We start from the raw sequence: 14137 nt of genomic DNA on the forward strand, positions 1-14137 counted from the left end.
GTGCAGCAGCCACAGCTGCCACCTATGCGCCCAGGTCTGGGCGGCAAGCAGTTGCATGCAGTAGAGTGGTACCAGCCCCTACATCCCCCACCAAAAAAGTGTCTTTTCTTCCAGCTGCCTCCTGGCCGGCACCAACATTACCTCAGCCTTGCCTGGGAGGAGGCAGACGGCGCAAATCACCTCCTCGGAGACCCAGACACTGGGTGTTTTTTTTTCCGCTGCGTTAGCCAGCTCAGATGTGGCACAGATGGGGAATCCGCAGACCGTGCCCCTGCGCTGGCTCCTGGGGCCTCAGAGGCACACGAAGCAGATGGGACAAAACAGCATGGGGGCAGACAAGTGCCCGGCTCCTCAGAAGAGGCTGGGAGAAGGGTGAAGCCCCTCAGCTCTCCTCCTTGCCCTGCTGGGGCTGCCACGCTTCGTGGTGCGCATCCAGAGATGGACGGGCCAGGGCTCAGCATGACCTGAGGGACCAGGTGGTGGAAGCATGGGCAGAGCCTTGTTCTCCTGCGGGGTGGCATGGGTGGAAAGCAAGCATGGCAGTGGTTGGGTTGGGTGAATGTGGAGCAGAAAGCAGTGAGAGAGGAGGTGTTTGGGCTAGGAAGAGTGCTGTGAGCTCTGTGTGACATGGCCCTGTTGGGAGGAGCACGGGGTGATGCTGCTGGATGGAGGCTCCAGGCTGGCCGGTGCTGCCGCCGTTGCTTTACTGCCAGCAGGGCAGCCAGATGGAGAAAGCTCCAGGCCAGGACGCATCATGCTTTATGCCTGGACCTACTTTTCTGCTGCGAGGACAGGATTTGTCTCTCTTTGTTGTTTCTGGTGCTGGGAAACTGAAAGGCTGAGATCACCCTGGTGTTGGCAGGGAGCAATGGGGAATGAGGCAGCACTGTGCTTTCCCCTCGGCCGCAGAGATGTGTTGTCCTGAGCATGGGGGCCGGGCACATTATCCTTGTCTCAGTGGCTTTGTGGTGGCGCACCTGCAGTGTCAGGACTGCCCAAAGCCTTTCCTCACAGCAAAGCGACTGGAACAATGCTGCCTTCCACCTGACAGCTTTGTTTTAGGGTGCAAGGCCAGGAGCAGAATTAAAGTGTTCAGAGAATCCTGAGACTCCCTATTGCAATCTGCACAAGTCAGTTTGCTGGCCAAAAAGGCCTTTGGCAGAAACCTGTTCCTTGCCACCAAACTGCGGGTACAGAGAAGGACTTCATCTATCCTCAGCCCAACTATCCTCAGCCCAAATGCAACCGTGGCCCACCTGCAGGGGATGTCGCCCCGAGGGATGCCTGCACCAAGGCCGTGGAGGCAAGCTGTGATGGGTGGTGGGATCACGCTGCACCCTTTGCTGTGTGTGGGAGGTTTCTCCTGGCTGTGTGTCCCCAGGAGCGGATGGCCCCTTTGCTGCTGTCCTGCCCGCAGCTCGTGCCTTGTCCTCGGGCGACAAAGTGCCACTGGCTGCGGAGGAACCCTGGCAAAACTGCAGCTCTGAAATGGCAGTGACTTCCCATCGGGTTTCCAGCCTGGTATCACCTCGATCACACCTGGGTGCCCAGCAGAAAGCCTCTCTTCTTGCAGCCAAATAAATTAACGCGTTTGAGGGCTACTGAGCAAAGCACAAGCTGGCAGCACGTGGGGAAGGCAGCTAACATCCTCCTCCCGCCAGCCTGCCAGCCACTTGGCGTAGCTGCTGCGAGGGGCGCCGTGACACCCTGGGGTGTTTTCTGACTGCAGCTTCTGACGGGGAAACCGTCTCTCGCAGAAGGGGACAGGTTGAGAGAAACCCCGGCACCTGACGGCGTGCTCTGCTCGGAAACCCGAAGCTCGGGGAGAACTTCCAGCGACCTGCGAAACACAGATCGGCTGCGGAGGTGCAGACAGGGCTGCTCTGCAGACATCTGTGCTCTTTCGCTTTCTGGAGCCAGGCTGCGGGGAGAAGCCCCTGGGCTGAAAAAGGGCATTTTTTTAAAATTTATTTTATTTTTTTTTCCAGCGACTGCGAGAAGCACTGAAGGGATTTAGGAGCGTAGCAGAGCTCTGCACGTCCTGACGCCTCGCGGGCTTTGGGGACCACCGCTCCCAAGCGCCGTCCTCATGGGTAGGCAGCCCTGCTCCTCGGCAGTCCCGAAACCTCTCCTCATTTGTTATTATTTCTATTTTTTTTTTGGATTCAATCTCTTTTTGACGAGCACGTGGTGCACTCCGTTCCTCTTCCCCTTCCTTCACGTCCAACCCCCCCTTCCCCTTCTTCCCTTTCCCCTTCCCGGCCCGGCCCGGCCCGGCCCGCCCACACCCCGCCCCGCCTCGCCCGGCCCGGCCCGGGCCCACCAGGCTGGGGCCGCCCGCGGCCGCGCTGCCCGGCTCCGCCGCCGGCGCTGCGGGGCCGGCAGGGCGCCACGGCCCGGCCCGGCCCGGCACGGCCCGGCCCGGCACAGCCCGGCACGGCACGGCACGGCACGGCCCGGCCTCGCGGGAGGGCGGCTGCGATCCGCCGCGGCCGGCGATGGAAGATGGAGGGAGGCGGCGGTGCGGTAAGGGCGGCGGGTGCCGGCGTGCGGGAGCCGGGCGGGAGCCGGGCGGGCGGCGCGCCCAGCCGGGGGCACCTCCTCGCCTGCCTTTACTTTCCCTTTTTCTTTCTTAACACTTTTTTTTTCTTCTTCTTCTTCTCCTCTTCTCCCGTATCTCCTTTTTTTTTTTTTTTTTTTTTTTTTTTTTTTTTTTCCGTTTCTCTTTTCTCCTTCCTTTTTTACCTTTCCCTTTCATCTAGCTTTTATTTTTTGTAGCTTTTTTTTTTTCTGCAGCTTTCCTTGGTTTTTTTTTTTTTAGCTTCTCCTTTTTTTTCTTTTAGCTTCTCCTTTTTTCTTTTCCCTTTTGCTTTTCACTTTTTTCTTTCCCCTTTTCCCCCTTCTTTCCCCCTGTTCTTCCCTCTTCCCCCTTTTCCCTCCTCTTTCCCCTCTCCTCTTTTCTCCCTCACTCCTTTTCCCTCTCTTCTTTTTAATGTTTCCTTTTTCATTATTTCTCTCTCTCTCTCTTTGTGCATACCCCTAAGGGGCAAACACTCGGAGCCCACTAAGGCGCTCACTGCTGGTAGCTCCCCAGAAGCACCAGCATCACCAGAGAGCCCCCATCCCCGGGCTGGGACCCCCCACCTGCATCTTGTGTGGTTGGTTTTGCTTCTGTCTCCGTGTCAGTGTAACAAATCAGCACCCTTGCTGCACTGACAGGCTCTGTTAATCATGCCAAATTCTTGAATTAAATGAGATGTAGTGCAAAAATCAGCGTCTTTGGCTGAGTTAATAGCAATTGTGCTTTCTGGGGAGGAGTAGGATTGAGGTGAATTCACCAAAGGTGTAAAGTTTTACAACATTAAACTTGCACAGGGACACTCCTGCACTACTAGGGTGTTATCGTAAGCCCTTCTGCCGTGCTCCGAAGCCAAGCTTCTCAATGGGAACATAAACATAGAGATGTAATGAGCTTGAACTTCACACAAACTTGCAGAAGATGCTAACTTCTCACATAGACGCAGTGTTTCCGTGCCATAAACAACAATTACATGGCTCCCACAGGGTGCCAGTTAGTATATTGTCAGGCAGAGCACATCTATGTGTTATTGAAGTGATTTGGGTGTGTAGTAGGTAACTGCAATTACTTCTGCTTCTGCAGCTTCAGTCACACTTTAATTCTGTCTGTGCATAGGACCATTAAAACAGAGAGAGAAAATCAAATGCCATATTTCTAATGGAACTGCTGGTTGTGTACACGGTTTTTGAAGCAGTTGTAGTAGGCTGCTGATAATCATCCAGGCCTTTCTGGTTTAGCTAGCAGAAAGGAACCTCTTTCTACTCCAAGTGCACTTTCATCAGTCACATCCTTAGTTGATGTGCTTTAGCAGATGTTACCAGTTTAACACTAGCTGTAGGTCTGACCTAGCCCTGTTGGCTTGCACATGCTGAGAATTTGGCTATACAGTCGTTGGTTTTGGGAGTATGCTTTTGGTGGGAGAGATGGTGAGGTTAAACCACCTAGGAATCCCTGTGCAAATGCTCCCATTCAGTTTTAGCCTTGGTTCACCGTAGAAAAGAGTGTAAGAAATTCCTTTGTGGTAGTGGTGATGTTAAAAACAATTTCAAGAATGTTGTGCATTGCTCTCCTCTGAACTTGATACACAAAAAAAAATAGGGCTTGATAGATAAAATTCTTGCACAACGTACCTGTGTGAAGGAGGTCCTCTTGTGCTGCTGGTGCTTGAGTGGATTACTCTTGCCATTTCTAATGCCATCAGATTGAAGGGAAGAGCAGTGAGGATCATAGTGAACACAACAGATATTTTTTCTTCCTCCTCCCAGGAAGGCTGATGAAACTGGGGGAGCAAGAATTTATTTGCTGTTGTCAAACTGGGTGGCTAAAAGACCTGGATGCAGTTCAGAGCATTTTCCCTCCCCACCTCATCCTTTCTGTTCTTGCCGATGTTACCGGGAGAGTTTGGCCTTTGGTTTTCAAGCCTGGATTTAAGAGGCAGTTTGGAGTTTGTTTCCTGTGGGATGAAGAGGATTGTGTCTGCTGGAGGATTGTGGACTGGTGCCACAGAGCATCTGTGCAGATAAGCAGCTGTCATGCCGAACGTGCTGTGCTTGGGACAAACGTCCCAACTGCTTGGAGCTTCATCGTTGGGGCTGGTGGCCGTGGTGGCATGAGCCATGCTCCACAGGTGGCTGTCAGCATGTGGGAAGGATCCTTTGGCCACAGCTGGTGAGCGGTCCTCGTGCATGAGGCACTGATGGTGACTGGAAATGATGTCTGCTCGGTGGGGACACGGGCACCTGGTAGCAATCTTGCCATGCTGCTGTGGGCAAGGTGGGGCAAGACCAACAAGCTGTTGCCAAGGCTCAAAGTTTGAGGCAGCCAGAGCATCCCACCCTGTGTCAGCTCTACGGCTGGTGAAACACATGTGGCTGCTGGGATCTCCGGGCTGCAGCAGCTGGAGGCCTTTGTCAGCACCACGCTTGCAGGCCTGGCCTGAAGAGGTGGGAGAAGTCTTGGGGCTCAGCGACATGCAGCCCTGTTCCCCACGAAGGGCTGCTTCGTCAACGTGGTGGAAAGCTGCTCCTGAATCATGGCAGAGGGGGGATTTTCCGTCCCATCTTGCTCTCTTGCCCAGATCTGCTCGGTGGCATGGGTGGCTGCCCTGTTGCAGGGGGATGTACAGCCAGGGGTCCTTCCTCTGGAGGTTTGGCTGAGAGGGGTATCTGTGGTCAGAGAGCTCCTCCAGGCCGTCAGCATGCGGAGCAGCAGGGACACAGGTGGACCGAGGCAGATCTTGAGCAATTTGTGTCTTCAGAGTCTGCATCTCCTTCTGAGGGGATTTCTGTGCTCTGGCACCCACGGCAGCAGAGGTTATTTCCAGTCGTTTTTTCCTGTTTGCTCTGAGATGAAGCTGGGCGGGGGCGTTGAAACAGCACGTTTCTGTGGGATGAAAAAGCTATTTCAGCCCAGTGGTAAGTGCCTGCCTGACACTTTCAGACCAGCCCTATGCGTCCTGTTCCTCTCAGGATTACACCATTTGAAGTACGCTCTTGCAGCGCGTTTCCAGATGCTTTTTGTGAGCACGCCCCCTCCTTGCTCTGGGACTTCTCTTGCTGTCACGCCAGCTCCTGCCAGAGACCACAGGCCCCTGGGATGCTCACGCATCTGGGTGTTCGTGCTCTGTGTCTCAGGCAAGCACGGTGGGTCGTGGATGGGGCGTAAAAGCAGGGTGGAGTGAAGCTGAGTCCGGGTGAGGCTGGGTTGCCATGGGGTTGAACGAGGAGTGAGAATAGCTCAGGTATTATCTAGCCCTTGAAGCTTGAATTGCTCCTGAATTGACTGTACTTCCTGGATGCTGTAAGCAAACAAACCTGCCGGGGCACAGGATCAAGCTGTCTGTCAGAGCAGGAGCTCTGCACCTCCAGCCGGCGCCTCAGCCATCAGCTCCAGCTGCTGGAAGCACACAGGGTTTGCTGTGACTTGCTTTCCTAACTGTGCACTGTAGAAAAAGATTGTCAGTGCAGTGCCACGAACAGTGTCATTAGCCTGAGGAGACCAGCCTGGAGTGGGCTTTTGAGGCTAGACTGCCAAGGCACACTGGTAGCTGTCACGCTTACCAAGGGCTTCACGTCGTGACCGCAGCAGGTTTTTTTGATGCCTGGTATCAGGGCTGAACAAGAAGGCATTGTCTTGAGCCTGTGACACAGTAGTTTGGGAGGACTAAGAAAACAACTCAAATGGCAAGGATTAAACAGTCGAGACCTCCCTTTTTGCGGAAGCGATGAATGCGGCATCCTTTCCTTTCTTAGCGTGAAATGCCACAGTGGAAGAGGTGGCTTATCTCCAAATTGTACTCATTATTATTTCACAACAGCTTTCAAACAGGAAGTGTCACTGGGGTAATAACCGCATCTCCCAGGCTGGGCAAGAGCCAAGTGCAATGGCAAGATGCACTTAAGCCCGGGATATGGCTGCATTTCAGCCCTAACAGAAGAAGTGGTACCAGGAGGGAACTTCCTTCAGACGACGACAAATTCTAGCACCAGTGAGTTCTGGTTTTCATCAGCTCGCTTGTGTGTGGAGTCTCCGTGGCCTCATGAAAACAAAACAACAACAAAAAAGAAGGAAGAAGTGTGTATTAGCTTCTCCACCAGTGGGACACGTGTGCCAGCTGGCCAACTTTGTGCTGCTTGCAGGGAATATATAACTCCTGGTGTCTTCTCTTCTGCCTTCCTGCCATGGTTGGAACTGCCTGGTGGCTCCTGGCCATCTCTGGGGCCACGGCTGCCAGAGGGTGCCAGTGCTGGCACTCCCTAACTCACGCTTTCTTAGCAGGCAAACAGTCTGCTCTTGCAAAAAACATCTTTTCAGGCCCCCGGTATCTGCACAGCAGGAGGCTTACATAAACTTAGTTGGTGTGACTTCTAGCTTCTGCCTCTGTTCTGCCAGGGGAGGACAGATCAGCTCAAACTTCAGTCAGGTTGCTGATCTGAATAACTTCAGGTAAATCTAGGCAAGGTTTAGAAAGAACAATGGAGGTGAATATTGTAAAATTAATTTAAATACACGATATGAAATAATCATGCAGGGTCAAAGAGCTGTTTCTAGGTTAGAGGCAGATCTATACACATCTTTGCATGCCCTTTTGCTGTGTTGTCGCTCTACAGCTTGTCTTTGCCTCAGAGGAAATGCAGGTTTTTACACCTTTGCAGAAGTTTTTCCAGTTGCTGTTGTGCAGTGGTTTTTTTTTTTTTTTTTTCCCCCCACTGTTCAGTTCCCTGAACTGCAAAGAATACTATAGTCACTTTGAGCTACTGTCTTAGACCAACCATGTTGGTAATGCTGATGTGGAAAAGGTAGATGAACTCTCCTGATAACTCTTCTCTTTCTCTACATCCATCCATAAAAACAGTGTTTTTAGCTCAACATAAGGAATGTACAGCATGTGGGAAGGGATGAGCTTTGCAAGTTCTCAAGTCTCAGCAGATGTTGGCTTGGGTTTTGAAAAAAAAAGAGTTGCTTAAAGATACAGATGTAACTTCTGGTAGCCTCCTGAGGCACCAGATTTTAGCTTCTGTGGAGCTGAAATCCATGTGGGGCAGACCTGTAGCTGTCTAAACATTGTTCTGCCTTCTGAGGTACCTAAATATCATGGAAGTGCAATACCTGCTGAAGAGAAGCAGTCTGTCAGTTTGCTAAATATACTTGGAACAGATTGGACAAAAAAAAGTAAATGCAAGATGTCTGGTACATACCACTGCTGAATTCTCTGAGTAAAAAATTGCTGGCTTTGTGATATTTTTCCTACATCAGGACTCCATCCCAGTGCTGTCTGAGATAACTAAGAGAAAAACATTTGTATTGTGACTTTTAATATTTTGGATCTTTCTACTCTATCTGCTTTATATTTAAGAAGGTGGTTTTTCATGCAGTGAGCTGCAGTCTGCCTCTCGATGGGCTTGCTTTGACTTGAGCTCTGTGCTTGCCTTAGAAATAATGCATAGACATCCAGAGGTCCATACAGCACACATCAAAAATCACTGACTTGGCAAATAGAGAATGCTGAGTGACCTTTAAAGGTAAAGTGTAATCATAAAGACTTCGAATTAAAATGCTGTACACATTCATGCAGTTACAGCTCAGACAGTGTCAGCCTTTGCATAATAAAAAGCATTTAATTCAGTATAGCAGCTGACTGTTTTCCTAGCAGCTTCGGCCAAACAACAAAGCAAACATTTCTTTAAGGGGGGAAAAAAAATGAAGTACAGGTGTAGAACAAGACTAGCAGACTGAAAACAAAGTTTACCTGCAGCTGTTTGATTCTGCTGGTAAAGAATGCGTGTTTAGTCACTGTTCCCATGGCTTTTTCTAAGAGGAGACTCTTGTGGCTAGTTTCTGAATCGAGCCTCTCATCAGACACTGAACTTTTGTGCAGTGTGCCTTTGAGTAGGGAGAATAGCCTCGATGGTATCTGCGCCCTGTTAGTTCTGCTCTCTTCTGCCCCGAACGCTTCCCAGGAGGCTGTTCCTGGTAAACAAATTCGTCAGCGTCCTGAGCGCGATGAAAAGCCTGCAGAGCCCCAGTTCCTTGTGGCAAATTCCTGGGGCGAGCGAAGGTGTGCAGGAGGTGTGCCACGGGGAGCCCTGCGGTGGGGACGGAGCAGTGGAGCCGCCTGCCCGGCTGCAGAGCCCGAGGGCTGCCTCGTGCAGGGAGATGCCAGAGCCTGGTCAGCAGGTAAGAGCAGGCGGCTCTTCTGGGTTAGACCCATGGTCAGCTCAGCCCAGCAGCCTGTAGAGGTGGTCATGGGTGTCTACAGGAGCCTGGGAGGAGCTCAGCGTGGAGTTTCATGCTTTCTACCTGCGTGTAGGATTTATACCCCTTGAGGTTGTTTGCCTTCCTTTTCAGCCTTCCTGGTTTCCATGACATTGCTTTGTAGGGAGCTCTCTGGTTTGACTGCAGGCTGCGTGAGGAACCATCTCCTTCTGCTTGGTTTGATGCTGACTCCTAAAACCTTCTTCTGATGTCTTCTGGCTGATATATTAAAGGAGGCAATGGGTTGCTTCTCACAGGCTTTTCCAGACCTGCAGTGACTGCATGCATCTCTGCTATATATCTCTCAGCCATCTCTTTCCTTTAGTTGGGAAGCTGCATCTGTGATCCCTTGGTATAATTCAAGCTTTTTTGCTGGAGAATGGTTATAGGGAGTGCCCTCACACCAGTCCTTTCCTTCCTCCCCTACCTCCTGTCTCTTTGCAGGTATCTCCCTGTAACTCCTGATAGGTAGAAATTATTTTAAACCACGAGCTGAGTTTTCTTCTCTTCCAGAACCTTTGCTAGCATTGACTTTGGCAGCCCCAGGTGAGGTTTAGCCATGCAAAACTCCTGTTCTTTTCAGCTTTCATCTATTTTACTAATGCTTTAATTTAAAAATTGCAAACATGTATATTAGCATGTGGGAGGGCGTGTGAGGAAAACACGAACATGGTGTACGAGGTCATACAAAAATAAAAACTACAAACCTTCTTAGCGGTCTGTTTGTGAGCACCAGCTCTCTCAGCTCTCCCTGCTGTCAGTGCATTGGCTTCCACCAGCTAGCAGGTTTATTTTAACTCCAGCTTTCCCCATCTCATCCTGTTACTTGGGAAAGGGACTTAAGAAAAGCTCAACAGAAATAGTCTTTTCAGAACAATTAGCACAACCTGTCAAAAGCACGAAGACTTGCTAAGTTCACACCCACACAGGAATGATAACTGTGCTTAAAATCAAGGGCTGACCATTAGTGGTACCGGGCCCCTGGGAGCTTTGTCCATCCGTGACAGCAGAGGCCAAGCTCTCACTGCGTGTCTCCATGAAGAACTGACCACGGCATGGCAGCCTGGCTCAGATGGTCTCCCTTTTGCTCTTCTGGCAACTTGCTAAGAAGGCTGCAGATCTCTGGAAACCTTCCATCCATCACTCTTGCCTCTCCCTTATGTGTTTTCTCATGTATTTTTTGAAGCTAGCTCCTCTACCAATTCCTGTATTTCAGCTAGTCTCTGAGGAAACTTCTGGGCTGCGGAAGAGAACATCAAGGTAGATGTTTAAACTCCTCCTGAGAGCTAAAACTCACCCGATCGGGGTGTATGATAGGCTGCTGAGAGGCATTTGGCTTTTTGCTGCAAGGGATGATGATGAAGAGGTGAGGATAGGACAGTCCTGGAGTTAGAAATGGTCTGAGTGAAGTCTTCCACAGCTGACTTGTAATATACTTGTTTCCCAGCAGCTGTACAGCCGAGGGGAAGGTGGTCAGCTCTGGAAGGAGGGGATATGCAGCTGTGAGAGGGCAAAAACAGGGCTCCCCCAAGGCGCCCTCGTGGTGTGACTTAGTTGTGGAAACCCCTGAGCCAACTGCCCAGTTCCTTTTGGGTCCTCCTGTAAGCCCAGAATTAGATTATCATTTATTTATTTTTTTTTTCTGGGGGTAGGGTGAAAGTGTTTTATTAAGAAAGATTACAGCGGTTCCCCCAAGGGCACTTTCACTTCTCTGTCCTGGCTCACAGCCCTTCATGAGAGGTCACAGAAACACAGCATATCCTGAACTGGAAGGGACCCTCAAGCATCATCAGGTCAAACTCCTGGCTCCATACAGCACCACCCACAAAATCATGCCCGAGAGCATTGTCCAAATGCTTCTTGAGCTCTGTCAAGCTTGGTGCTGTGCCCATTGCCCTGGGGATCCTGTCCCAGTGCCCGACCCCCCTCTGGGTGCAGACCCTCTCCCTAACCCCCAGCCTGACCCTCCCCTCCCTGTCCCAGCTCCATGCCATTCCCTCAGGTCCTTAAACACCTTCCTGCTGATGTGTCTTTTTGCTCAGACTGGCCTATTTCTGGTGTCAGCAGCTGTGGGCAATGTAACCAGACTTTGGTGTTCCTCAGTTTAATGCTGTGTGGAATGTAGGTATTTAATGGGAAAAAAAAAAAAGTCCTCAAGAAGAAAACAGCCTGTTCCCAAAAGGTCCTGGCCAGAACCTCAGTTAAATTCAGAGAGGATGTTTTGGTGCTTTCTTTCCGTGGAGAAAGGAGAAGCATTTCCTTCAGGTTTCGATGACTCAGCCACACCATCTAAATATCTGGGGCAGTTTGAGGGGAGCTCACAACTGGAACTGAAATCAAATTCACCCAGCAAGAGACACTGTGCTTCAGGAAAGCTGGCAAACAACCCTTGTTTTGGGTCTGGATCAAGCCACCTTTCAGGGACAGACTGTGGCAAGGGTTTTTCCTTGCAGCTACTGACCCGCTGCTCGGGTCAGCATTCAGGGAACAGAGCTGTGCAGAGATGTGGTGTGTGATTCACAGTCAAGCCTGACTTACCTGGACGTGGCACCTCATGCCAGAGGAGCAGGGACCCTGAGGTCTGAGCATCCTCCTGCTGCTCACTTTGGTGCTGAAACACGCGTTCAGCAGCTTTGCTTACCGGGATACAGCCTTAAAACACAAGTGCTGTGGGCACTTCCTAAGCAATTTGCTTTCCCTGAGGGAAAGGATGAAACACCAGCGAGTTGGGACCTCGTGCCAATGCCTTGTGCAGGGTCAATAGAAAGGTCCAGTGTGGTGCCAGGAGGTCTGAGGGGTGAGGACTGGCACGTGGAAGCAAACACAGACTCACGAGCATTAAATGAAATTCTCCCAAGGGGCAAATGCAGCCTCCCCAAGTCCCAACCAAGATCCGTGACCCGGAGGAGCAGGCTTGAGCAAACATGACCCAGGAGGCAGAAAGGGCTGCAAGAGGGGTGAACAAATGGGCAGGAGCTTGCTGCCACTCTGCCCAGATCTTAATCAGACTGAAAAATGGTATGTGTGTGTGTGTGTGTGGCTCATGAGAAATGAATGTACAGCTGGGCTGATTTAAGGGGATTGATGCTCTGGGTGAGCGTCACCCTCTCTGGTGGTGACAAACACCAGATGCATCAAAAGTGGTGGTTAAAGCCCTCCGAGGGAAGCAATTATGAAATGAGATGACCCGGATGCAGATTTCTTTGCTCTTGAGCTGAGGGAGAAGGCTTAAGCAGGAGGTTTTTTCGTTATCCTTTCCAATCTTGCTTTCTTTTAATCCTTGCTAATGCAGCCTGGAAAGCTCCGGGAATGTTTGTCCTGCCCTCCTCTGAGCTCCCAGTTTCAGGGGCATAATGACTTCAGCAAGATTTGGGTGAGTGGCAGATTGAGGTAAGAAAAGGAGAGCAAATTTTCTCTCTTTGTTTTATAACTCTTCTTCCCTCTGTCTCTAAGGAAGGACCACAGTGAAGCAATGCTCTTAAAAGCAGTTCATGCCTGATAGCATTCACCTTCTCTCCCTCCCTTTTCTCTTTTTAATATTTTTTTGTTTGGATGAAATACTGTGACCTTATCCTCAAGCCTGGCTCTGGAGGCTGTGACCTGCTTTACCTTTATGCATCCTCATATTGCTCTGACAGCCTAGACAGATGTTAGGCTCAGTTGTTTCCACACACCAGCCGCTACATGGAGTTCTCATCAGCAGCGCTGAGCACTTCTGAAAATGAAGTTGCCTCTTTCAGGTGCCAAGATGAAGGTCCCTGCCAAGGCACCAAACTGATAAATGCTGCCCTGTAAACTGAAAGATCATTCATTTCATCCTAATACTGGGTGATGCGGAGGGTGTTGTGAACTGAAATCTTTTTCAATGCTTTATGATCAGACATAGGCAAGTACAGGCATTTGGAAAATGTGTTTGCTGACAAGGAGGCTCAGTGCAGCAGATGTCTGTCAAGTCTTGCAGAGCAGTGCTGAGGGATTGAGGTGCTGTATCTCAGAGGTGCGTAGATCAGAAATTTCTGATTGTTGAGCAACTGGACTGCTCTGTGCATTTTATTTACTATTTCATTCATGCGTAGGTGGGATTTGGCAGCAGCCAGAAGTTTAGCCATCCCATCCCATTGCATCAGCTGTGCAGGCTGAATTTTCATCTGGCTCCATAAGCTGCTTTTGACCAGGTTATCTCAGACTGAATCTTCTTCTGTGTGCTCTGTGTGTACCCCTTCCTTCCCCAGTTATTCCTGCCCCAAATCCTGTGAATGAACACATCTTCGTGGACATGATATAATTTGTCTTTGTGCTAGAAAGTCTTTGCTCTATTACTTCATGGTTCTCCTGAAGGATTTGTCTGGCTAGTGTTAGGAGGTCCATCAAAGTAGCTGTTGGAGCCCTAGTGACAAATAGTTAGGCCAGTGAATGATAAATACATCCAAGAACTTCATGGATAACTGCTCAGTTATTACACATGTGAGCTGGACTCAATTCTGCAGAACTGGTTCAACACAGAGGTGTGGGAGAAATAATGGGGAAAGAAGTCCAGGAGAGCCTGGAGCAGTTCTAGGGCATGGGGTAAGATGGTTATTTGTCAGTGTGGTCTTAGAAGAAAATGTAGTTGTTGTAGAGCTGGCCTTGGGGGAACGTATAGATTAGTGATTCCATCCATCTCTGATTAAAGAGCCTTGACCGTGTGTTCCTGTGAATTATGTGTCTCCTGTACTTTGAATTTCTGTTTGTAGCTGACGCTTACCCTAAGGTATTTGTTGGAAGTGCATGAAAGTTATTATTGTCCTGGGGGGCAGAATGTTCCATCTGACTTTTTTTTTTAAAGTATTTTTGTAAGCTAGGGCCTTTGCCAGTGTGAACCATGAAATGACTTGATATGCTGTAAGAACTGGCTGCCTAAGACATAGGATGTGAATACAAAGGTCACCGAAGAATTTATAGAGCTAATAATTTATTTCATCTGTCACTTCAGACAGAAGAATTACAGGCTCTGTCTTGCCCAGCTGGATAGCAACTTAAAGCTGACTGCAGACACTATTTGCGCTACAGTTTATTGCTGTTGTACGCTTCATTGTGGAGATTTGATTTGTCCTCACCTGTTCAGAAAAGTAATTTTAATGTTTGTCGTGCAGCCTCTCTTTCCCCTGAGAAACCGGACCTTTCTCTTTCAAATTGCTTCGTATGAGTAGGAAGCAGTGGGTAGGTGCTGGTGGCACCAGGCCTGTGTGACACCAAGATGCTTTATGTGCCTGTCCATCCATCCTCCCAGGTGCTCCCCTGCTAGCCAGGAGGACCACCCTGAGC

At 50.1% G+C, this 14137-nt stretch overlaps 1 protein-coding gene across 7 annotated transcripts in view; it reads left to right on the plus strand.

The window, feature by feature from the left end:
- Window positions 1–1738: 1738 nt before the first annotated feature.
- PSD3 (pleckstrin and Sec7 domain containing 3) overlaps window positions 1739–14137 on the plus strand; it is a 107887-nt gene continuing 95488 nt past the window's right edge. For 2 of the 7 annotated variants that reach the window (XM_038169869.2, XM_038169871.2), the window contains exon 1: window positions 2301–2526. In XM_038169869.2, the coding sequence (XP_038025797.1) occupies window positions 2506–2526 (21 nt within the window). In that variant the 5' untranslated portion in view covers window positions 2301–2505. Of the gene's footprint in view, window positions 1867–1988; window positions 2094–2300; window positions 2527–8556; window positions 8756–12104; window positions 12207–14137 lie in introns of those variants that run through there. The other 5 variants (XM_038169872.2, XM_072031615.1, XM_038169868.2 and 2 more) reach the window with 5 other exon arrangements.

The sequence above is a fragment of the Anas platyrhynchos genome, chromosome Z (assembly GCF_047663525.1).
Source record: "Anas platyrhynchos isolate ZD024472 breed Pekin duck chromosome Z, IASCAAS_PekinDuck_T2T, whole genome shotgun sequence".
In the NCBI taxonomy this organism is placed as follows: Eukaryota; Metazoa; Chordata; class Aves; order Anseriformes; family Anatidae; genus Anas; species Anas platyrhynchos.